General features: G+C 31.2%; 2 protein-coding genes across 4 annotated transcripts; both read right to left on the bottom strand.

Moving 5' to 3' along the window:
* Nucleotides 1-2,327: 2,327 nt before the first annotated feature.
* Nucleotides 2,328-5,383, bottom strand: LOC122590766 (L-ascorbate peroxidase, cytosolic). Its single transcript, XM_043762939.1, has 10 exons — nt 5,279-5,383; nt 4,326-4,456; nt 3,749-3,923; nt 3,572-3,637; nt 3,317-3,365; nt 3,109-3,194; nt 2,933-3,012; nt 2,748-2,850; nt 2,605-2,663; nt 2,328-2,505 (listed from the first exon to the last, which is right to left on the bottom strand). The coding sequence occupies exons 2-10, from the start codon at nt 4,442-4,444 to the stop codon at nt 2,490-2,492; spliced, it is 753 nt and encodes a 250-aa protein (XP_043618874.1). The 5' UTR covers nt 4,445-4,456; nt 5,279-5,383; the 3' UTR covers nt 2,328-2,489.
* A 14,835-nt stretch (nt 5,384-20,218) lies between these two features.
* On the bottom strand, nt 20,219-23,220 carry LOC122593143 (AP2-like ethylene-responsive transcription factor SNZ). Of its 3 annotated transcripts, none has more exons than XM_043765504.1 (9): nt 22,643-23,220; nt 22,414-22,439; nt 22,300-22,330; nt 22,118-22,205; nt 21,882-22,033; nt 21,486-21,559; nt 21,251-21,381; nt 21,055-21,156; nt 20,219-20,816 (listed from the first exon to the last, which is right to left on the bottom strand). In XM_043765504.1, exons 1-9 carry the CDS (start codon nt 23,074-23,076, stop codon nt 20,595-20,597), a joined length of 1,260 nt encoding a protein of 419 aa, XP_043621439.1. In that variant the 5' UTR covers nt 23,077-23,220; the 3' UTR covers nt 20,219-20,594. The 3 variants fall into 3 exon arrangements, with proteins under 3 accessions (XP_043621439.1, XP_043621441.1, XP_043621440.1); XM_043765506.1 differs by having other exon boundaries at nt 21,486-21,556; nt 22,643-23,219; XM_043765505.1 differs by having other exon boundaries at nt 21,882-22,030; nt 22,643-23,218.
* Nucleotides 23,221-23,580: the final 360 nt, after the last annotated feature.

The following is a 23,580-nucleotide window of genomic DNA, read 5'->3' as shown; positions in this document are numbered from 1 at the left end:
TAAACATATGTTGTCAATAGCATATTAGACATGCCCAAAAATAAAATCTTCTTTTGAGTGTTAATGTTAAACTTAAACTTCAATATTAATAACAATTTATCAAAACTACATTACACCAATAACCTAAATTACTCGTTATCACCTATCACCACCGCCGTCACCGCTACCTCCGCACGCCGTCACAACCTGTCTCCACCGTCATGCCGCATCGCATGAGGATGACTCCAGTAAACTAAAATTGAAAACAATAATATTTTTCGAACTTTCTTTTAATTTTTTTATGGTGCCATAGCTGGTCATGACATCTGTATATTAACTTAATGATTGAAACAGACGTGGAATTAATTGTCGATTGATTACTTATATTATAGACTTCCTGCCACACAGCTAGCATAAATAATATTTTGAACGGTTAAATTCAATTAAGATACCAACAAAGCCGCCGGCGGCTAATCGATTATTGTTGTTGTTTGGCTTCTCTTTTCTAACACGAATGTTAGTCCTCTGCATACATACAATAAAATTAAGAAATAAATAAAAATATTAAAATACGTCGACTGGTCTATATATAATTATAATATATTTATAATTTTGATCAAGATATCTATCTATAATGTAATAACGTTCTCTACAAATAGATACAATAACTCGGTTTGAATAGATTTCCATTCATTAATCTTATACGCGCGGTTGAAAAGTGATCAATGTGTTTTTAATCTAATCATATATCCTTAATTAATACTCGTATTAAGATGACAACAATTATGAGGTTCTGTGTTCTAGATGAAGTATTGATATTGTTGTCTTCTAAGTCAATCGTGTCTTTTTTCAAGAGTTTTGATATTCAGGTGACGGATTCCGCATATTCTTTTCTAACACATGTTTGGATCATGCTATGATCGTGCAGTTATTGGATATTAACAAGTCCAACAATGTTAGTAATAAAATAAGTTCAAGCCTTTAATGATATGAAAGTTCGAATAATCTCAGAACATGACTTTGGAAACTTCTAGAAAATGTAGAACATACTTTTGTATCTCCGATATGTTGTTACTACTAATATACATGTATAATCATTTAAGTATTTAACGGTTTATATAACCCGGCCCAAATGATACAAGTCTTATATATAAGTTGGGAAAATCGATTAATTGAATCTGGTTATCCCACATTTAAGCTTAAATATAAAATCTTTCACATACAAATATTAAAAAAAAAAAAATTTGGTAAAATACATAAATTATTTGGTTACATGTTTTATATTTGATTAATGTGATAAAATGTTAGGGGTTTCATATCTGAACGTGTGATAATTCATATTCATTTTTCTTATATAAGTTTAACAAGGGTAACATAATATATACTCCGCACTTATTCCGCTAAAAACTTCTGAGAAAGGTTATAGTAAACCCGAATTCTTAGATATACATATGAGTTATAACGCGTTTATGAACTTATAATGGAACTCATACACTTTCAAAGCATTGACACTTTTTAGAGTTGATGGATAATTTAAACGAAGTAAACAACCATATGTCCATATCGTACTCAATGTTGATCATGCCATCACCAAATATGATATAAGATTGCAACTCTACTCAAGACAATGGTTCTAGCGCAGATTTTGCCACAACCCTATAAAATTTGCCAAGACTATATAATTAACTTTTAAATATTTCACATTAATCTTTTTGAGCAACAATTTTACTTCGTGTTGATGAATAAACCTGGCTAGTTAATTTCATGTTGATAAATACTCAATGTTTTTGGAAATATACAAGATAGTTTTGTTAAGATCTTCTAAATGATTTCAGAAATACTATAAAAAGAATAGTGAAGACCTCTTTCAACTTAATTTTAAAGCTAGTTGGCTAAAACATATATTGAATCGTGTAAATCAGTAAATGATGCTTAAATAAAACATTTCAACTTTGAAAACTAGATATCACAAATTTATTTGGTATCTAAAATTTGTAAGAAGGCAACCAAATTTGGGTGAACATATAACCAAATTTGGTTCACTGTTTATACTTGGGAACAAACATTTGTTCCACAAAACAGACAATTAGGTTAGCTATGATAAAATAACCATTTTATATATGTAACATGTAAGCCTAATGGGGGTAAAATATCCATAGACAGATCTTTGGCATGATGTGTGCAGTAAGCCAGTAACCATTTGCTTTATGGAAATGGGCTACTGTTATACGGAGTAATTTAATTCAAAACAAACAGAGATGCAAATGGAAGAGAATCGGATAAGAAAGGCACAATGAGATCATTCCCATATTCCCATTGATTAAAACTGGAGCAATTACCAATACCAATACCAATAATAGGGGGTTCCTTGTTCAATGTGTTTTTTAAGCATAATCCATCCATTGAAAACAAAACAAACGCCACTTAAAAATCAAAAATAAAGATGATGCAGCAGCCATCACTAGTTGATTCTCCCCTTTGGCATTCTTGCTCCTCTATCATCACTAACCTTAAGCCTCAGCAAATCTACAATTGTACGATACAAATAAAAAGTATCATCACACACTGTACAGCAAAACAAATGCCACTACATATACAGAAGTATGAAACAATTTTAAAGCTTACCCGAGCTCAGAGAGCTTCATGTGAGAAACAGCATAGTCGGCAAAGAAGGCATCCTCATCCTGATTCAAATTTAACCAAACTAAGTAAGCATTCCAAAATGTTGCAAGTTAAAGGTATGGAGAATAGACAGACTTTGTACTTACAGCAGCATATTTCTCAACTAGGGGTCGGAATACAGGGTCTTCAAGAAGCGCCTTGTCAGTAGGCAGTTTCAAGAGTCCTTCCTTCTCACCAGCAAGAAGTTCTCTGTTCGAAACATCACGAAAAGAAAATATTTAGAAACACTTTAGAAGTATATAAACAAGAACATAAGTAACTCAAATCTCACGTGAAGTAGCTGTTGTCGAAAATAAGGGGGTTGGGAGTCCATGGTCCTTCAAATCCAGATCGCTCCTTGTGGGCAGCTCCCTATAATATCATAAAAATTGCACTTCCACGTTAACATCTGAAGACGGTAAAAAAAATCCAAAATATAGCACAAAGTATAAAAGCAATAACACCAACCAGAGTATGGCCGCCAGAGAGAGTGACAATATCAATGTCTTCAAGACCCATGGTGTGAACAAACACATTCCTCAAATGGTCATTTCCTGGAGAACATAAAATGGAGATATTAATCTATCTCAAACAAATTGCCACAAACATCAAAGGAAGACATGCCAATCTCCTATAAATAACATGATGATTTTGAAATTATATAGGTATCACTAACCCTGGGTAGCATCAGGAAGACGACCTTCAACTGGGGGCTCATCTTTGTCCTGAGGCAATATAAAACTTAGAAAGTTAACCCTCACATTCAGTTTAGCATAAAAAAACAACTAGAAGCAACAATTTCTATTTCCTACCGAAGGAGATACAAAATATCAAATAGAACAACCGACAAGGACGCAGAATATAATGTAGAACAATTCAGTAATAGCTAGAAATACCTTAAAAAAACTGAGCAAGCAAAAACAAGACTAACCTCTCTTCCAGGGTGGAAGGGAACATCTGGTCCTCCAGTGATTTCAACAGCAACAACACCAGCCAACTACATCAACACGTTAAGCATATCAGCAACGAAAAGTAAATCCACGGACAAAAGGGAACTCAACAAAAGCATAAAATTAGAATTCAACAAAAGCATGAAATTGGAATTTACTTGATAAAAGTCACCATAAGAGAGGATGGGAAATTGTTCTTTAATAGGTTCCAATAGCCTGACAGCAATGTCAAGTCCATTGTTGGCAGCATGGCCTAGCTCAGCCTTGTGCCTCATGGTGCCAAAAGGACCTCCAGTTTTAGTTTTCACGTCATAGGTACCAGCAGAGTGCCATCTGTTACCCAAATAGCCCAAAACAATATGATTAAAACATATTTCAGAAAGCTAAACAAAATAACATCTCCGTTCAAGTTAGAAACAACCTTGATTTTGTTTCAAGAACTAAAAAGGATATCGGTTTTAAATAGCATAAGCATGGCAAAGTATGAATGAGAATCAATTTCCAAACCCCTTCAAACCAAACAAGTTCCACAATTTTATTTAAATTTGCTCATCCAAAATCACCTAATTGAAACATCCCCTAAAATCGCATACTATAAACATTAATCTATGACTATCATGGAAATGGAAGCAAATAATCAAATCAAACAGCTAAATGGTGAACATAAACTGGCAAAATTTCTCATTAAGCTGACCACATTATCTTACAGACAAAAAAAAGGGACTCGAATCTTACGCGAGACGGAGCATCAAAGGAGCGCATTTCTTATCAGCGATGAATCCCCTAAGCTTCCTCTTGGCTTTGTCAACAGCCTTAAGGTACTCCTCACTAACAGTTGGATAGCACTTTCCCATGTTATCAAAAACCTGTTATTCGTAAATCAAAATAAATTAATTAATATTTTATTTATTTTTTTTGAACGGCAAAATAAATTAATTATTTCTACTTAAAATTTTTCACAAAAAACACAGCACTAACATAACATCATTCAAAATATCAGATCATCTAACAAATGAAATCCTTCACAACGTAACATACACATAATTTGAGAAATATATATATGTATGTATGTATGTATGTATGTATGTAAGTATTTACACAGACATATAGACAAAATTATTTGAATAGTATCATAAATTCAATCCAATTCATTTTCATATATAAACCTAAATAAAGAGTTTCACTAAAAAATCCAAATTCATATATCACCTATATCAGCAATAATTGAAATCATTCAAATTGTAACATACACAAAATTTAAGAAATATACATGCATGTACAGACATATCCACAATATTATATGCATATAATCATTATTTCAATCCAATTCATTTTCATATGTACAGGGTTTCACTAAGATCCAAACTCATATATTACCTATATCAGCAAAATTTGACTACTTCAACTATTTATTCAGTTAAATCAAAAAAAAAATAAAAAAAAATCACCTACTAAAAGCACACTGAATATATCAGTCTTAAATCAGAATCAATTATTAAAGCCTAAAAATCACTGAAACATACGCAAATATAACCAGATTCATACTCAGACTAAACAATGTAAGTGCGATCTAACAAAAAAAAAAGGCATATAAACAGATGATCGGCGGTAAGATGTTATCTTCTATATCTATATCTGTATCTATAACAATATTGATGAATAGAATATAAATAAGTATATGGACTGACCTGTATAATAGTAGATGGATTGCAAATTTGAGATGAAATTTAAACCCTAAAAAAAGTAGAATAAGAACAAGAGTGAGGTGAGTGAGGGCGTGAGGGAGCCACAAGCAGTGTTAATTTATAAGGGGGGTTGATTGATTTGATGGAATTGAAGAAGGTTCGAGTATCTTTATTTTCAACCGTTGGATGGGTTTGATGGTAGGTCAAGGACGGCCGTGATTTGTTTAGATTATTTTTGGGGTTTGTTGAAAATAAAATCAAAGTTTTGGGGCGATAAAAATCAAAAAGTTTGTATTTCTTCGGGTGAAAAAATCGAATCGTATCCTAAAGTTTTCATTTAATATGATTGGTTGGTTTATTATGTATGAATAGACTAATGTACCCTTGTGTATTGTTTTTCTTGTAACTTGTTGTATATTTTATCAGGAACGTATGGCAAATGGCATATTGGCAGGGGAATGGGGGTAATTCATGGAGCGTCGTGCAATGCACCAGCAAGCCGTGCGGAATTTAAATCTTGTTTGACTATATACAATAATACAAATACAAAATTAATACATTTTAAAGAATTTGAGATAATTTTGTCACAAAATTTGTTAACACGAAACATAACATGAACTAAACAAGTTTTATGTTATGTTCACTTTTAGATACTCATGCAATAAAATTATAAAAATTTAACAGGTTACACGATATAAAACAATGAATAATGATGAATATGCTTCATAAATATGCATAATCTATTGAATTTTGACACATATATTCCACTTATTATCTTTCTTAATCTTTATCATTAATTTTACCATGTGTCAATCATACCTTATTATGCATACTTTTAGGCTTAAATTTTAGGTACATTAATCATTTTCCTAAAACAATATATGACATATTAACAGTCATTAAAAAAACTTAATGAAACATGATTTGACCCGCTAATACCTGTTAAGGTTGTGTTATAACATACAGGGGCGGAACGTAGTGGGGGCTTGGGAGGATTCTGGCCCTCTTAAAACTTCTATTGGATATATATGTATGTCTTGGCAAAATTTTAACAACGTTTGTGATAGCGCAGCTGGTTATTTATTGCGTTAAAGATCTTCTATGAAAGTTTGGAGAGGTAAATCTTCCCAACAGCTTTTACTTTTTTTTTCCACTTTCATTTCTTTGCATATTTATAGTTCATTTTTTAATACCACTCAATACATAATAATACAAGTAAAACTACGTATTTAAAGTTTATCAAATATCAACTCAATACATAATACAAATAAAACTTATATATATATATACATATATAATATCATTTACACATATTTAAAACTTATAAGATACATACAATTATTCGTTTTGTGAAGCTTGCTTATGTATATATAGGGGTTGGGTATCGTAAAACAACTATTAAAGTAAAAACAAATAAGACATGATTTTGATCCTTATATCATGATTAAATTGATGCACGAAGATTCACAAACCAATTAATGCATAATGATTTTCATGATGCACGGTGATCTTCAGTGCATAGAAACATATTGTTTTATTTGTTTCACTTTAATACTTGTTTTATTTTACCTAAAAACTATAAATATAAAGTTAAAAGTTTAAATGACTATATCAATAAAGTATAAAATTAACCGTAAAAGTGTGAAAAATAGGTAGCGCAAGACATATAAGTGTTGCATTTCGTTTTGTAATTCATTTTGGCCTTCCAAAAAAAAAATAAGTCAAGTTCCGCCACTGATAACATACATTAACCCATAAATACACGCTAATACTTGTTAAAAGTCGTTGAAATATATATATTAACCGGCTAACATTAGTGTTCAAAAAAAATAATACAATTAGTTTTTATATCGAGTATTTGGATTTATAAAATTCGTGTCTTAACAAAAAATGTTACATCTCCGTTAAATCTATGGATTTTTTAAAATTTAAATTATTAAGTACATAGCATCCCAATACTGGTTTTTTAAAATCTTTTTGTTAAACACTTGCTTTTAAAAAAATTCTTCCAATAATAAAAACTTAAAAAAGGTCTTTGAAACATTTTTTAGTATATAGTTTCGCTTCCTAAATTGCTCACTCGGGTTTTCCTCAGCAAGGCTAAATTTGTCATCTCATATATCAACGTTGGGGCAATAATTATTAAAAAGTCATCATGGTGGCCGTGTGAAGTGTGAACGCATATAAAAGGCAAAAGATCCCATCACAAAATGACAGAGCAACTCCAAATTTATATCTCACGGACCAATAATAATCGAGCAACATCTGTCTGTGAGGAAAGAATAGAAAAACATGCTTGATGAGATGAAAACTTGACCATACTATTTGTAAACCACGACACTTTAACCAATAACTGGAAGACATGTAGACAAAAAGGATTACAGCCTCGCATGTGTACATTTGAAATGGAAGAGCGAAGTAGACCGATATTTGGTCAAATCCAAGCCACAAATTGTTTAGTCTCGCATACATATGTAAAATAAATTGGTCCAATTGATAAACATAGACGTTTCATGCATGGATCAGCTTGCTTCCACTTCTATTTTAATACAATGAAATTATCATGTTTGTATTTTTTAGTTAGGTTAGTTTATAATTTTTCTATTTATATATCAGTTATTTAGTTGATATTTTTATATTTATATATTGGATTTTGTTAGGTTGTATAAACTATTTATAACTTTATCATAAAATTTAAATGATATACTTTTAATATAAAAAAAATTTATATATAAATTAATGACAACATTTAGAGCTATCATTAGAAAAATCTTTATACTTTTAGTCATGTTATGTTTCTTATGTTTAAAACATGATAAATGCAAATTTGAGGTGTACAAAATTGACGTTTAAGATTGTCTAAGTCAATTATATTTCTTTTCTAGTAAAGGCAAAGACATATAGCATTGTTGTAGATAAAAATATAATTACATAGTCATATGCATGATGATGGTTTATTTTACCTTTTAACCTTATTGATGCAAGATTTTAAGATACTTTGATTGGCATATCCAAATTTCCCAGAAACACACCACAATATGAGAATTTCTTCATGTGAATATATCTTAATAACACCCACTAGCCACGTTTTTGTCACCATACGAATTATTTTATCGAACTAAACGTCTCTTCCCATGACTACTTTATAACTTTATCTAAGGAATTATAATCGATCTTTAATCTTTAGTATAGTGACATTTGTTTAAGAAAAACAAAAACTAATAAAGTCAAGAGACGGACATCAGCATCCGCGTAGTTTATTATTATTACGAGATTTTCGACCCGTGTTCAACACTGTACACGTGGTTTATGATATTATCAATATTAGATTTACAATATTTAAGTCATGAAAGGTTATAAATTTGAAAATATATGGTTACAAGTGTTATACTTTGCAAGTTGCATTACCATAATCACAGATTCGTTACTTTCATTATTAGCTGATACATATTGATGAAATTGTTTGCCGTAGTCATTCCACAAGGCACATGCTATAATAATTTATTTATCATGGAATTTTTATGAAACCAGTTTTACTCATAATATGATATTATATGAAAAACAATTAAAAATTAAAATATAAACATACATGTGATCATGTAGTTGACATTCAAGTATATGTATTTGATCATGATGCGGGTCTATAATACGAATAGATTTATTTCCAATCATCTGTTCTATGATAATTACATACCAATTATGATTGTTTTCATATTCTTTGATAACAATTACGACTCTTGATTTGCGTGACAATTGTAACTTTAAACATTAATACACAAAACTAATATATAAAAAGGGATAAAATTATGTACCTTTTATATTGAGAGATTATGTTGAAAATTTTTTACTAATTAAATGATTGTAAATTTTAAAACATTCTCTCAAGTTGTTGGCTAAAAATAAATATAAATTAAGTATTCAGGGCTAAAAAGGGTAAATTATTGATGGAAAACAAAAAGATGTAAATTAATGAGACTTTTTTCTACAAACTAATATAAATACTAATATTATAATATATTTGGATAATGATTATTAGGAGTTTTAATTTATAGTTTATCTACATGATGACATAAGCGAGAAAATTTGATAAAATTGAACAATTTGATTGGTTAATAAGTCATTAGTTCAACTGTCTTATAGTATATATACATATATTAAGATTAAGATTATTATTAGAGTTAATTACTTAAAGAGTTAATTGAAGGATTTGTCCATGTGGTTTACCCATTTTTGTGGTTTACATCCCTGTTAAGTTTTTTTAAACAAATCCATCCAAACTTGTCACATTCTTTGCAAGTTACGTCCCTGTGGCTAATGACGTTAAAATCTGGTCGTTAAGTCGACGCACATGAGTTTCACGCGAGGGCAGTTTTGTAATCTATCGCCCACAAACAACTTTGTAATTGCACAATTCGTCCCTGTGGTTTGTCCATTTTAGTGGTTTACATCCCTACTCAAGAATTTTCGCGGAATATATCCAAACTACGAAAAATTGTTGCATGTTCCATCCCTGTGGTTGATGTCGTCAATTTTTTTCTGTTAAATAGGATCACGTGGCACACATGTGAAGGTATTTTTGTACATTCTTCTAATCCTACACCTATCCTTTTTTTCTTTTTTACTTCTTACTACTCCACCAAAATCAATTCAGCTTTTCTTTCCTTGTTATTTTCACCTACCTATCACAAATCATCAAATTCCCCTTTATGCAATTTCCTTCTCATCCAATTATTTTTGAAATTAATTCTTGTGATATTTAGGTTGTTAAGGTTCGAACAAAAAGAAACTGCATATTAATACACATCCACATATAAAGCCAGAAGGCCCAGAATCCCATAAGTATATATAAACTGGGTATATATGTTAATATGTATATGTATATTCATATACATATATATATAGATATAGCCAAATAATAACGCCATTACCCACATGGACGTAACTTGGGTGCCTAACAACCTCATATTCCATTCCCCCGCATATATATATACACATATGTATATGTATATGTAAATTTGTAGAATCCCATAAGTATATATATATATATATATATAAGAATCAATGACAGTTTGTAAATTTTCGAAAAACCAATCAAACTTATTATGGCACATGATCCCATTTAACGAAAAAAATTGACGACATTAACCACAGGGATAGAACATGCAACAAATTTGCGTACTTTGGATCTATTCCACGAAAATTATTGAGTAGTCCGTAAACCACTAAAATTGACAAACCACAGGGGCGAACCGTGCAATTTGAAAATAGTTTGTGGGTGGCAGATTACAAAACTGCCCTCACGTGCAACTCACGCGCGTCGACTTAACGGCCAAATAATAACGCCATTAGCCACATGGACGTAACTTGCAAAGAATGTGACAAGTTTGGACGCATTTGTTCAAAAAAACTTAACAGGGATGTAAACCACGAATATGGGTAAACCACATGAACGAATCCTGCAATTAACTCTTACTTAAATAGTACCTAACGTTTGCGCGATATTGCTGGTTTGATACATTTCCTTTTGAAATCACGCGGATCATACCTAACGTTTCTAAAACTCCACTCGGGCCATACCGGAACCAAATGCCATTTGATGGCCATTAACCCCCCCCCCCCCCCACGTGACTTGCACGTGAGGGGTAAAGATGCATGTAATATCGCGTTTCTTAATTACATGGTACCTAACGTTTGCACGATATTGCTAGTTTCATACCTAATGTTTAGTTATTATTATTTTATCTTTTTTGATTTTTTTTTTTTTAAAGGTGAATTTCACTTTAATCCAATGTTTTAAAAATCGGTATTTTAGTCATACCGGTGTGAAAAAATTTTCAGTATTATCGGTATTACCGAAAATACCGGCTCGTACGACTATTTTTAATTTGTTTTATTTTTTTTATAAAAATTCTTAAACTTGTTACAATTTAACGAAAATAGTCAAAATACACTTATAATCCACTCAAAAATAATACCAAATAGATATCTCATAACAAAATATAAGTTTTAAAGTTCCTAAATAACCAAAAAATAGTAATAAAGTATTATAAAAATAATTTTACAAAATTTCAAATTTTCTTTTTTTTTAAATATCAGAAATACCGCCAGGAATACCAGAAATACCGGTATTTAAAACATTGTTATAAGCTTCGTGTCACGATTCAACAAGAGGGGATTTAGCACACGTTATCATTAGAGAAAAAAAACAACAACATATGTTAGACCTATCGCAAGACGAAGTTTCAAGCGAAATTCACCTTTCAAAAAAAATACAAAAAAATTAATAACTAAACATTAGGTATGAAACAAGCAATATTATGCAAACGGTGTGTATCATTTAAGTAATTAAAAAACGCGATATTACATTTTTACCCCTCACGTGCAAGTCACGTGTGGGGGGGGGGTGTTTAACGGTCATCAAAAGGCGTTTGGTTCCAGTATGGCCTGGGTGGAGTTTTGAAAACGTTAGGTAGCATTTAAGTAATTAACTCTTATTATTATTTTATATTATCTGCTATAAACCAAACTAAAAGTGGTTAAATCAAATGTCATAAACATATTAAATAGAATAAAGTATTAAAACTCTTTAGGCCGGTTATCATTAGTAAGTGTCACCAACTAAATTTCCAAATCAAATCAGTTAGCAAATGTTAACAACGAAGTTGTTCCCATGAGTAAATAACTATGTAGTCTTGTTTTTTATGAGTTAGATACTTCGATAGAGAGAAAAAAGGGAAAAAAGGAAAAAAAATAAAAAGGAAAAAATAAAAGAAAAAGAAGAGGAGACGTTCTCTAATATGTTCTTTGATTATATCTTCACTTATACCATATAAGAAAGAGGTTATAAGATTTTGATAGAGATTCTTTAAATTTTGTTTCACAATTTTATAAGTAAAGTTGAGACAACTTTAACCATTTGATTAAAATAAACGGTCAAAATTAAATAGTTATGTTTCAATCTTTTGATCATTAATTTTAATCGAATGACATAATGTGATCCAATTTCATTATAAAATTGGATTAACTTTAGAGGGTTGTTATCCACAAAATTCAGGTCATTAAGAACTTACTCTTCTTGAGGCAAACTCCATAATGTCTTAACTTTCTTTACCTAAGCAAAGTACTTTAAAAACTTGATAAAATTCACTTTCCGTTACTTACCAGTTTTACAGCATGGATCTAAAGTTGACAACGAGATACTTACTGTTCATGGTCGATTCTTTGACTTATGTGACAACTTTAAAACATTAACATTGCCTAGATTAACAAAAAAAATAATTATAAATTAATTTAAATATGTGTTAATTTTATTAATTTTAAGGATTGGTGAATAACTATTAGGTCGGTTGTCTTTTAGTATATATACTAGCTAATCAACCCAGGTTAACTGATAAACGCTTTGCAAATAAACCGAATGATACCCGAATAACTTTAAAATATATTGTCATATTAAAATGTATAAAAAACAACTTTAAATAAGTTGAAAGTTGTGATAAATTATTATGTAAAAAACGAAACTAAACATAAATAGTAGTATTGTAGTTGTGGACACACGTTAAAACACATTCGGTTGACAAAAACAAAAACGTTATCTAGAAAGAAAAAAAATAGGGTGATTAAAACTTACATAATAATGTGGACATTTAATAAAAATTTATATTGATGATACATATTTAAAAAAATAATATTTTGAATTTTAAATAAAAAGTATGATGATGCTAATTAAATTAAAAGGATGTGTGGTGATACAATTTTTAAAAAATCTTAATCAACCAGGATGCAATCCAAGAAGTTACAAATATATTTCGTTATAACAAATACAAAAATAAAATTTGTTATAAGAGGCAGACATTGATCTTAACATTATCAAATATTGAATTCAATAATGAACAAAATATCATAACTATAAATTTGTAATTAATAAAAATTGTTATAGGTGGACATTAATTAGACTATACAAGCTTCAAAGTATAATAATATTAGCATCATCACTATGTAATAATAATAACCTACAACCTATAAAAACAAAAGATAATTTACGTATTTATAACCATAAACTCAATACACCAACGAGGTAGACTAATAGACATGTAGTTATGCATTTTAATTTCAAAATAAATTGTTACTTAGAGATTGATATATAAAAGATATACTTAATTTTAATTTATAAATATTTTATCAAAACTTAAGTGGAAATTCTAAACTATGATAACTAAATAAAGAAAATACTAGATTAGAATAATTATATTTTTTTTAATGTGACATCATCTTTAATTATATAGAATGTAGGGAAGAATTACAATATGACACATAAGATTTTTTGTTCTAGAAACAATCTTCTTTTATTAATAATAGAGATATTAAGATAAGAAAAAATTAAAATTAAGATTAAGATAACGTAAGATAATTTTAAGATTTACGAGCGTATTACCCGCGCAATGCGGCGGTGGTGGAGAAGACAATCTGGTGATGGCGTTGATAGTGTTTTACTTTGCTAGAGACGAAATGGTTGAAGGGCATAGTTGGTATATCACGTGAGAGGGTGCTTAGCATGGAAGATTATTTAAGGTCATTTTTGTCTTATCAGGTTCTTAATTAAGTTAAGGGAAAAATTCAGTTTGCTTTATAAGGTATTATAGATAATGAAAAAAATTTGCTATTGTTTGTCTATATGCACTCTAGATTCATCCATGAGAACACTAGGCGTAAAATATTTATATTTTTTTCTTCGTGTTTTACTTTTTATCTCTATGTTGTCGAAATCAATCAAATCAATTGGAGAATATGTAATACTCGTAACTTATTAGCAATTGGATTGGATGTTCATCATGTCCATAGCGATTAAAGTGATTGGAGAATTGAGATATGTGGAACACTTATAGTCTTCTACTAATACATTGAGCCAAGGCAATAAGATAGCCCAATATGAATTATTTCAACACTTTGGGCCTAAGATTGCCAGCTTTATCTTTGAACAACTGAACTCAGAAGTCAGAATTCAAGTAGGCAATTTATTCTTGTAAACAAACTACAACAAATGGCCAACAGATCATAACCACCCAGATAGTAATGTTAAATCCTTCGCGCCCGTAATAGGCTCGACCGAGATACAAAGATAGTTTAGTTTTTAATAGTACTTGTTAATCTTAGTATCTTAGATAAAAATCTTTTTAGTAAATCATATTTTCGTAAACATCAAGCGTATATATAAGACCAATGCGAAAGGTGTTGTACAATGTGCTAGTTTATTCGTGTATCCTTGTGTATACAAATGTACGTATATCATCTTTTACACATTTATACTTTTGTCAGTATTTTCGTGCTTAAAAAATAATAATCTTGAAGTTACATAAAGTATATCCTATATACTATCTAATAAAACAAACCACCCTTTTTTTCCCCTTAATCTTTCTGTCTTTGAAATACTACAAATATCATTCTCCTTTATTCACTAATTTAAACATTTCTATTTAATACCTATAATACCTTTAATGAAATAATTTACAATATAAATCCCTCAACACTTAAAATAACTACAATACCACTTTTAACATCATTTACTTTTACATTCACCATCATCGTTGTCTCCATCATCGTCCCCAATGTCGCCCCCATCACCGTCACCACCACCACCTGCGCCATCACTACCCCACCGCCGCCACATTGCACAGGGATAAGTCTAGTTATAGATAATTTATCTCTACAGTTATGATTTCTTCTCATTTTAAAATAGAAATGTTATTCGAACAAAAATAAAATGGATTTACATACCAACAAAATGATGTACACAACATACTCGTTTGGTCAAAGCATTATGTGTAAAGTTATTGAATCATATCATGTAACACTCAAACATATGTGAACTGGTCACATTTAAAATAGTTGTGCTTCGTTGGATATGTCACGGCACAAGCATCAAATCAATAGGCTCAAGGAAAGCAGAAAGGACTTAACAAGGTGGAACCGAGGAAGCACACTATTTTGATGAACTGGAAGTGAAGCATAGAGATGTTAAAACAATAAGTTGAGATAATACGATATACGATAAATAGGTTTTTAGTCAAATTTAAAGCTAACAAGGGTTTAAATTTATACAATACCATACACAAATTGTAATTGTCATGCTAACACTAAGTTAGTATGCCGGCCAGGACCTTATATGATTTTGGTAAATTTAAAGTTAACAAGGGTTTAAATCCCTTTTTACCAAAAAAATAGTATATAATACGACTTGTTGATATTAATAAAAAAAATAAAATTACATTTTTTTTTTCTAGTGAGCTTCTCAATTTTAGAGACCAGAGTAAAAAAAAGGCAAAAAGAGAACAATCACATGACAATTTCTGCAAATTTCATCTTTGAGACTAACATCGTTAATTTTTTGCCATGAAGTAACCTCACGTGCGCTTTATGTGAAGGCAAGGAAGTAATCTACATTTTTCGCAAGAGGAACGTGCAGTTTTCGTCCCTGTGGTTGGCACACTTCAAAAATATCTGATCTCAAATGAAAAAGTAAATATTTATTTATTTTTTTTAGCATTTTTTGAAATCTTTTTTCCTTCTTTTAAAAGAATTAAAAAGAAAAGATATGGAATTATGGATTATGACATGTGTAAAGGAGGTGAGTGTTTGAAATCATGCATCTTTCGACTTATTTTTATTAAAACTAATTTTCTGTTCATACCATTTTAACCCATTATCTATTACTCACTTGATTTGCGACACTATAATGTTACTAGCGTCAATCCGATTTGACTTTACCCCATGAATTGACGGAGTTCGGGGGTTTTTTCTAAATCTTTGCCACGAATCTAAATTTGTTGTCGTTTATAACTTTGTATAAAAGGATTTTTGCGTTAAGTTGTGAAATCCTCATCTTACCAACCAAGAAAACCCAAAATCTACCATATCTATCATTCTGGGTCCATAAGATCTTTTTCAATTCAAAGTATGAAATTTGTCCGATATAAGAGCAGTTATATTTAGGCTCTTAAAAATTATTTGCACATTTGAATTGTAGATTAACTAAACTTATGTTTGCGCAATGCGGCGGTGGGGGTAGTGATGGCGGAGGTGATAGAGGTGACAGTGGTGGGACGGCATTGGGGGCAACGATAGTGGTGAATATAAAAATAATTGATGTTAAAATTTGGTGCAATTATAGTTATTTTAACTTTTAAGTGTTGAGATCTATACTATATACTATGAATTATTTCATTAAGTGTATAATAAGTATATTAGATGGAGATGTTTAAATTAGTGAATAAAGGAGAAGAGTATTTTTGTTTTTTCAAAGATGGAAAGTTTATAAAAAAATGGGTGGTTTGTTTTATTAGATAGTATAGATAGCTATTCAATGGATATAGTTTTTTTTTTCCTTTTAATTTCAGGTTTAAAAATGATTATTGCATGTAAGAATTTATTGACAAGCTGAGTCTAGAGGTGCACAAAACAACGGGTTAACCTAACTGGCCCGATAAGTAACCGATTAACCTAACCGGTTAGTAACCGGTATCGTACAAACCGGTTATAGGTTACCATTAACCGTCGGTTAGGAACCGATCCTTAGTTTCAAAATAAAAAACGGTTATTAACCGGTAAACTATAACTGTTTTTTAATAAATATTAACCTATAACCGGTTAACCTAGATATTTATTATCTATCTATATACTATTTTATTTATTATATACCCTAATTACACCCAACCAAACCCACCGCTTCCATCACCTTTTTCCTTTTCTATTTTTATTCCCCAATTAAATCCCAAATCGATGGAAAAAAAAACCCTAAAAAACCATCAGTTCAACCTTTTCCTACTGCTTATGTTCTATTGTTTGTTATGTTCTGTTTTTATTTTACTTAGAAGTTACAAGCTCATTGAGACTATTATGACATTTAGTTTATGCTTTTGTTTCTGTCTTGACCTTCTTTGTTTGAACTGTCTTGATGACTTTCTGTAATGCTTCTGCTGCTGCTATGTTTGTTCCTGTTGTTGCAATTATTCCCTAGCTAGTCTGTTCAGCTCTTCAAAATTTGTATGTTTTCTTCTATTTCATTTAATAAAAATTGAAAATAGGTTAACCGGTTATTATTAATCTAAACCGGTTACATCAGTTAAGGTTTTCAAGTGTACATATCGGTTATTAACCGGTTAGTTTTATTTACAAAAATAACCGAAACCAGTTAACCAGTATTTGCCAAGGTTGTAAAACTCTTCCGAGTCGGCCGGGTACCAAAAATAAACTCCTAACTCCTCACCTCGTCGAGTCGAGTCACGAGTTCTCTTACTTCGATACGGACAAAATGATGATGAAACATGAATCTATCAACTAATCTTACGTTTAATTTCCAAGTTTTGAATTATTATGTTACTGTTTTTAAAAAATTATGTTAAATTTGAAGCTTGAAAGATATTTTTAAAGTTCTATTACATATAATTTCGAAAATACTTATGTTTGTATATAAAATTCCAATCCGAGTTCTCCCTGAGTTGAGTCCAAGTCTTCAAAAACTCCTGACTCCCCCCCTCGCCGAATCGAGTCCGAGTCACGAGTTCTCCAACCTTATATCTGTATCTCTAGCAGTGATTAAAAAATTATTTGAAAATCCTCTATGATATCTATTTTTTTAAACGCTCAATTAGGAAAAAATTAGATTGTCGAAGACTATTTTTTATGACAATTATTAACCAAGAGGCCAAGACTCTATTTGAAGTTAATTTCTGCATGGTTTATAGCCGCATTCTTTCTCTTTAACAAGACCGACCGTTTCACTCGTCTATTCCCGGTTCAAGCAAGCATATTAAAAATGTATCTCCTCTTTCCTATCAAACCAGTTGCTGATTGAGTCCAATTTTTAGAAAACTAATATATATATTAAGATTTGATAAACTTTGAAGAAAGATGTGTTTTGGAAAGAAAGAAAAACAATGACGGAAGATTTAAAGGACCAAAGGGGGTTATGGTCCCTCCAAAATTTTGGGTCATATAAAGCAATTATATACCCCCTCCGTCTCATTTTAGTTGTCATGTTGACTAACTTTGACCGTAAATAGCTTTGTTTGTGTCATGTAACACTTGATATAAAATATATGAATGGATTGGGTTTTTAGTGTACTTTTCCTCCATATAAGTTTCATCAACTAACATATAGTACAAACAAAGTTATTTACGGTCAAAGTTAGTCAACATGACAACTAAAATAGGACGGATGGAGTATTATTTAAGGATAAATAAAATTTTTTGTGTGTTTTTAACCCCTCGGAAACAAAACATAGATACATACGAGAAAATCTACAAACCCCAAAAAATTTTAATCCCTCCAGTACTGTCGTTTAAGTTCCGCTGCTGACGATATATATTACAAAATGTTATAATGGTCTTTCTAATCATAAGATTATAACATGTAATAAAATTTAAGGATAAAAATATAAATAAGATATAAGGAAATTCACATATCATTATCTTTTGATTGAATATAGTAAAGTTGTTTCCAAGAATATAAATAAGTTATTTCCAACTTTATTAGTAAAGTTGACCATTGAAATAAAATTAAAGCTCAAGATTTAAAGATAATTTTAAATTTTGACCACTGATTTTAATTCAATGGTCAAGATGTCTCGAATTTTATTAGTAAAGTTGAAACTAACTTTAAAGAATCGACGTACCCATTATCTTGTAGTTTTAAGAAAATATTTATGTTAACTTTTAAAACTGTTTATAATTTTCTTGATATAATTATTTGATTCGGAAGTAATCATCGTGGTAACTGGTAAGTACCAAATGGGGTCCATATTTGGACATTTCATACGTATGGTCCACCCATGTGGCATCTAAAAGCCCTTCTTGTTTGTCCAAATATGAATCATTTGAGAGAGATTGACAGATTGTGTCCACATAAAAAGGTCTGTTTAAGGTGAGGGTGATAGATAGGAAGGGGTGCAAATATGGTAACAAATCTAAGTTGAACAAACACAGGAGGAGGGGGAAAAAATAGAAGAAAAACAAAATATCAGTCCTATGTTGTATGCTTATTAGACTTTCGTCTTAAAATAAGTTTTAAATTAATTTAGATTTAAATTTAAATTTAAATATAAAAAATGATATATGCTCATAATAGATAACCTAATAATCCTTCTAAAACTTTAAAATTTTAAATATATAATCGGGATTGTTTTAGTTTTCAAACTCAATTATTGTTTTCAAATAAACATTAACTTTGATTTATAACAGATTTTTTATAAAAAAATTTCATTACAGGTTTTTAATTCTAAAGTTACCCTTTTCTTCAACATTTCAACATCAAGATTTTTCGAAAAAATTTGTTAAAAACACTTTAATGAATATAGAAACCACTTGGTCTTAGCCACCTGGGCCGTCTTTGAATTAACTAGGGGGGAGATGTTGGCTTGGAGACTATGTGTCGAATCTCAATTCCTCATGTTTCCGGACATTTTCCTCTTCAGACACGTGTGGGCCGTGATATGGTACTCTTGGTCTCCAGGGGTGTTTTCGGGTTCCAACCTATTGTCCGCTTGAATGTCACTGCTAGGGTTTGAGCCACTAACCAACTAACACGTCGTTTTAAATATATATATACATATATATATAATGGGGGAAGTGAAGGTGGTGCTGTTAGACACCTAATTTGGGTCTCTCACATACTAATTTTTTTAATCCATAAAAATCATGGGGCGCATTATTTATGCATTATATATATATAGATTAAAAAATTAGCATGTGAGTGAGATTTCACCCAAGTTGAATGGTGTTGTCTAGCTCACACCTTCACTTTTCCCTTTTAATGAATATAGAACTCTAATTAAACCAAAATATATATCAAATAATTTGTTTGGATTATATTCTTTAACTTAAAGGCTGAATATACCTCACTTGCACATGTTCTATAAGATATCTTGAAGTGATGATAAAGCACATCGAATATTAGAGCACCATAGAACCTCAAAATCTCATTATATCAAAAACTTTACATTATTCCACGTTATAGAAATCATGATGAAAGTAGTTAACATGGCGAACCCCTGTCCGTAGAACTTCAACTTGACCTTTCAAGTAAGCCAATGGCCAAAACATACACAAAAATTGGGGTAGCTGGTGACATATTCTTTGTTTTCTATCATCAGTACCAAACAAAAGTTATGTACAAGTTTTAATAATACATACACATAAGTAATTTCAATAACTACTAGTACCTACCCACCTGGCCAGTGGCCACACAGACAGGTCAAAAAATTTGATAGCCAGATATTTTGTCATTGGCACTATATGGAAAAACCATAAGTTCCAAGACTAATGGTATTTAAGGTGTAGTTGGTGGCGCAGGTGGCGGCGACGGTGGTGGCCTTATTTGATAGTAGTAGTCGGGAAAGTTTATCGGGGTTGCTAAGACGGGATAATTAGTGGCTGCCGGAGCTAGGAATCCTGATGATGCTGCATCGAATGGTGTAGTTGAGGAGTGACAATGATCATTTGTAGGTCCTTGAGAAGACCCTCCTGTCATTCGAGTATTTGTTGCTCCAACCTGAAATCGTTGTACTAAAATATAAATAGAAGTATAGAACCAATCTTTCTTTGATATAACTACTGTACCATTGAGACATTTCAAAATATGAATCCTAATAGCAACTGAAAAATCTAGATTTCAACAAGAATGTAATTTAGATTTAGCTAGATATATACCCACATTCTAGAGAATACAAACATAGAAGTTAGCCAATATTGTGAAAGCATAATGTAAACGATGAACGAATTGAATTTACCTTGTAGCTGGGAAAGAAGGTAGGAAGCATGCCATTCCATGATTGATTGTGCTCAGAAATTATTGGTACCCCTTTAAGTGCCATTGCAGGAGGGTTATCCGCCTGATATATTAGAACATGGACAGGGGAATTAGCTAGTCTTTCTATTTTCAAATTGGTACACACTTGACACTACATATTCTACAGTATCTATCACCTGCAGTCTTCTAATGTCATGCAAAGCATGATTGAACTGCATTTGCGGTAAGTTCTCATTCCTGATTGAGCCCTTTCCAAGACACGAAGGGGTTGACATTCCCAAGTTCAGATCCAGGTTGTGGCCGTTTCCTGGACCAAATTGTACACAAACTCAATCCCGCACCCATTGAAATCTATAAACAACACATCTATTGCCACTAACCAAATCAACAATCAGGGCACATGAAATTTACCACAATGAGATCCAACACTCTGCCCATCAAATGCAACCGCTTCCCTGCTGCTATTGAGGTTATTATTTCCGCTGCTTTAAGCCAAACAAATCAATAATGAACAAGAATGTTGGATATTACACAAGTAGTGCATTTTCTTGATCAAGGAATCAATTAAATTCGTAACTTATTTTGTGATTCATAAGATGACTAGAGTGTCAAATAGCCCAAGATACATATATGTATCCCTTAATATTAGGATTAAAATGGCTCCCCAAACAATGAAACCAAAATTTGAAGCCATGCCATCACTAAGTGGAGTACTAGAGTTATTAGTTATGTTGTTAATCTAAAGACAATGCATGATCTAGGACATAAATTAAATGGCGTTTAGTAAATACAGTAGTAGTTTCTCACTTTTTGCCAGGAGACTGTCTCATTTGAGTTTCCCATTTCCCAAATTTGTTCATTGTTCCTCCTCCTCTGTACTTCGAACCACCCCTTGATAGCCCATTGCTATGACGGCGTAATATTTGCACGAATTCTTCTTTTGAAAGATTCTTTATCTGCTATAACATTTACAAAAACAATGTAAACACCAAGGGACTGCACCAAAATCCCCAAAATAATCAACTCAAAGACATTATGCAAACCTGACTCATATCCTCTTCATAATCACTGATATTGAAATTAATATCAGCATCAACGCCCCGAAACTTAATCGCAGCCCGATCATATGCTCTAAGATATCACAATAACGCTTTTATTTGTAAAATGGAACAACAAAAAAATCTACAACATCAGATAATTATTATTATAATAACATTATATGTACCTAGCTGCTGAATGAGCAGTATCAAATCCACCTAAAATTAAAGCATATTAGTCAAACTTATTTGTTACTAAAAGAGGAAATACTTATAAAAGTTAAATCAACATTGTTCCTTACCTAAATAGACTTGTTTCCCAGAATCCCTACACATCAAAACACAAAGTACATAAAATAAAAGGATAAATTAATATTTGGAAACTTTAGTTCATATTTATTCACGTGTGAATTTATCGTATGTGCAGTAGTAAACACAAAAGTATCATTGCATAAATGTTTTTTTTTTTCTCTAAAACGGTAAAAGTTAGTAATTATACAAATAAATAAATAAAAAGGCAGGCTAGCAAACCAAATATGTGATTCCCATCTCCCAGTTCTTCTATAAAAAGTAACACCTCTATACTGTGAGCTTCTAGACCTAGGTCCTCTCCTACTTTTTCTGACAACAGGTTGTTGTTGTTGTACTATAGGCTTTACTTGTTGTACCATTTTCATTTCTTGCAACTCATGATTACTAGTGTTTGGAAACAACTTCCCTCCATCACTCATTGGAAAAAGCCTCCGAGTCATTAACTCAGGCCGAGTCACCAACTCAGTCCGAGTCTGACTCGTATCTCCAACTTTCAATATATCAAAGTTGAAGCATTGTAAGCTGTCTCCATCGCCGTCGTCTTCGCCGGAATTACAAGGTTCGGTATTGAAAACTGATGAGCTTGAAGTGATGGATTCTTCTTCTTCTTCCTCGGTCTCTGTTTGAAGCAAATTTAAGTTAAGATCTAACATTATATTATTGTTTTATGTTTATTTATTGACAGGAAGAAATAGTGAATATGATTGGTGAGTGGTTGAAGAAGAAAGAGATATACATACAGTAGATGTATTTATATATACACACACAGAACGTATAAAGATAAGAGAAACATGCAAGTTCCAAATTTAAGAGTGTGTGAAAGTGTTTAACAAAATTTTTTCAGCTACTACCGATAAAACAAGTTGCCGGTTTATAAAACATGGGTTACTAGTTCTGCCTATCATTTATTTATTTGTTTATGTGGATGGGAAGATTTGAAAAAAAATATCTTGTATTGGACTATTGGTCATATATTAGATTTTTATTTCGTTAAGGGGTAAGGGAGTAGTCAGCTTGTTTTATCGGCAAAAATCATCGGCAAGAATCGGTTAATCGGCTATACTATAGCACATGGCTCGACAAGTTTGGCAAGTTTCATCGGCTAGTTTTGGCCGATGCAAGTGAACGCTGTGGCTGAACTTTTGAACGTTGGGAAT

This window comes from Erigeron canadensis, chromosome 3, assembly GCF_010389155.1.
Source record: "Erigeron canadensis isolate Cc75 chromosome 3, C_canadensis_v1, whole genome shotgun sequence".
Lineage (NCBI taxonomy): Eukaryota > Viridiplantae > Streptophyta > Magnoliopsida > Asterales > Asteraceae > Erigeron > Erigeron canadensis.
The sequence above is the reverse complement of the archived record's forward strand: the minus strand, read 5'-3'. Positions and strand labels throughout refer to the sequence as shown.

Coding starts and splice junctions, on each gene's coding strand:
- LOC122590766 (XM_043762939.1), bottom strand. CDS start 4,444: ATGGGAAAGTGCTATCCAACTGTTAGTGAGGAGTACCTTAAGGCTGTT. Junction 3,195..3,316: donor TCTTCCTGATGCTACCCAGG/GTTAGTGATACC, acceptor TATGTTCTCCAG/GAAATGACCATTTGAGGAAT. Junction 2,664..2,747: donor TAGTTGAGAAATATGCTGCT/GTAAGTACAAAG, acceptor AATTTGAATCAG/GATGAGGATGCCTTCTTTGC.
- LOC122593143 (XM_043765504.1), bottom strand. CDS start 23,076: ATGTTAGATCTTAACTTAAATTTGCTTCAAACAGAGACCGAGGAAGAA. Junction 22,331..22,413: donor TGGGAAACAAGTCTATTTAG/GTAAGGAACAAT, acceptor CTTTAATTTTAG/GTGGATTTGATACTGCTCAT. Junction 21,157..21,250: donor ATGACATTAGAAGACTGCAG/GTGATAGATACT, acceptor CTAATATATCAG/GCGGATAACCCTCCTGCAAT.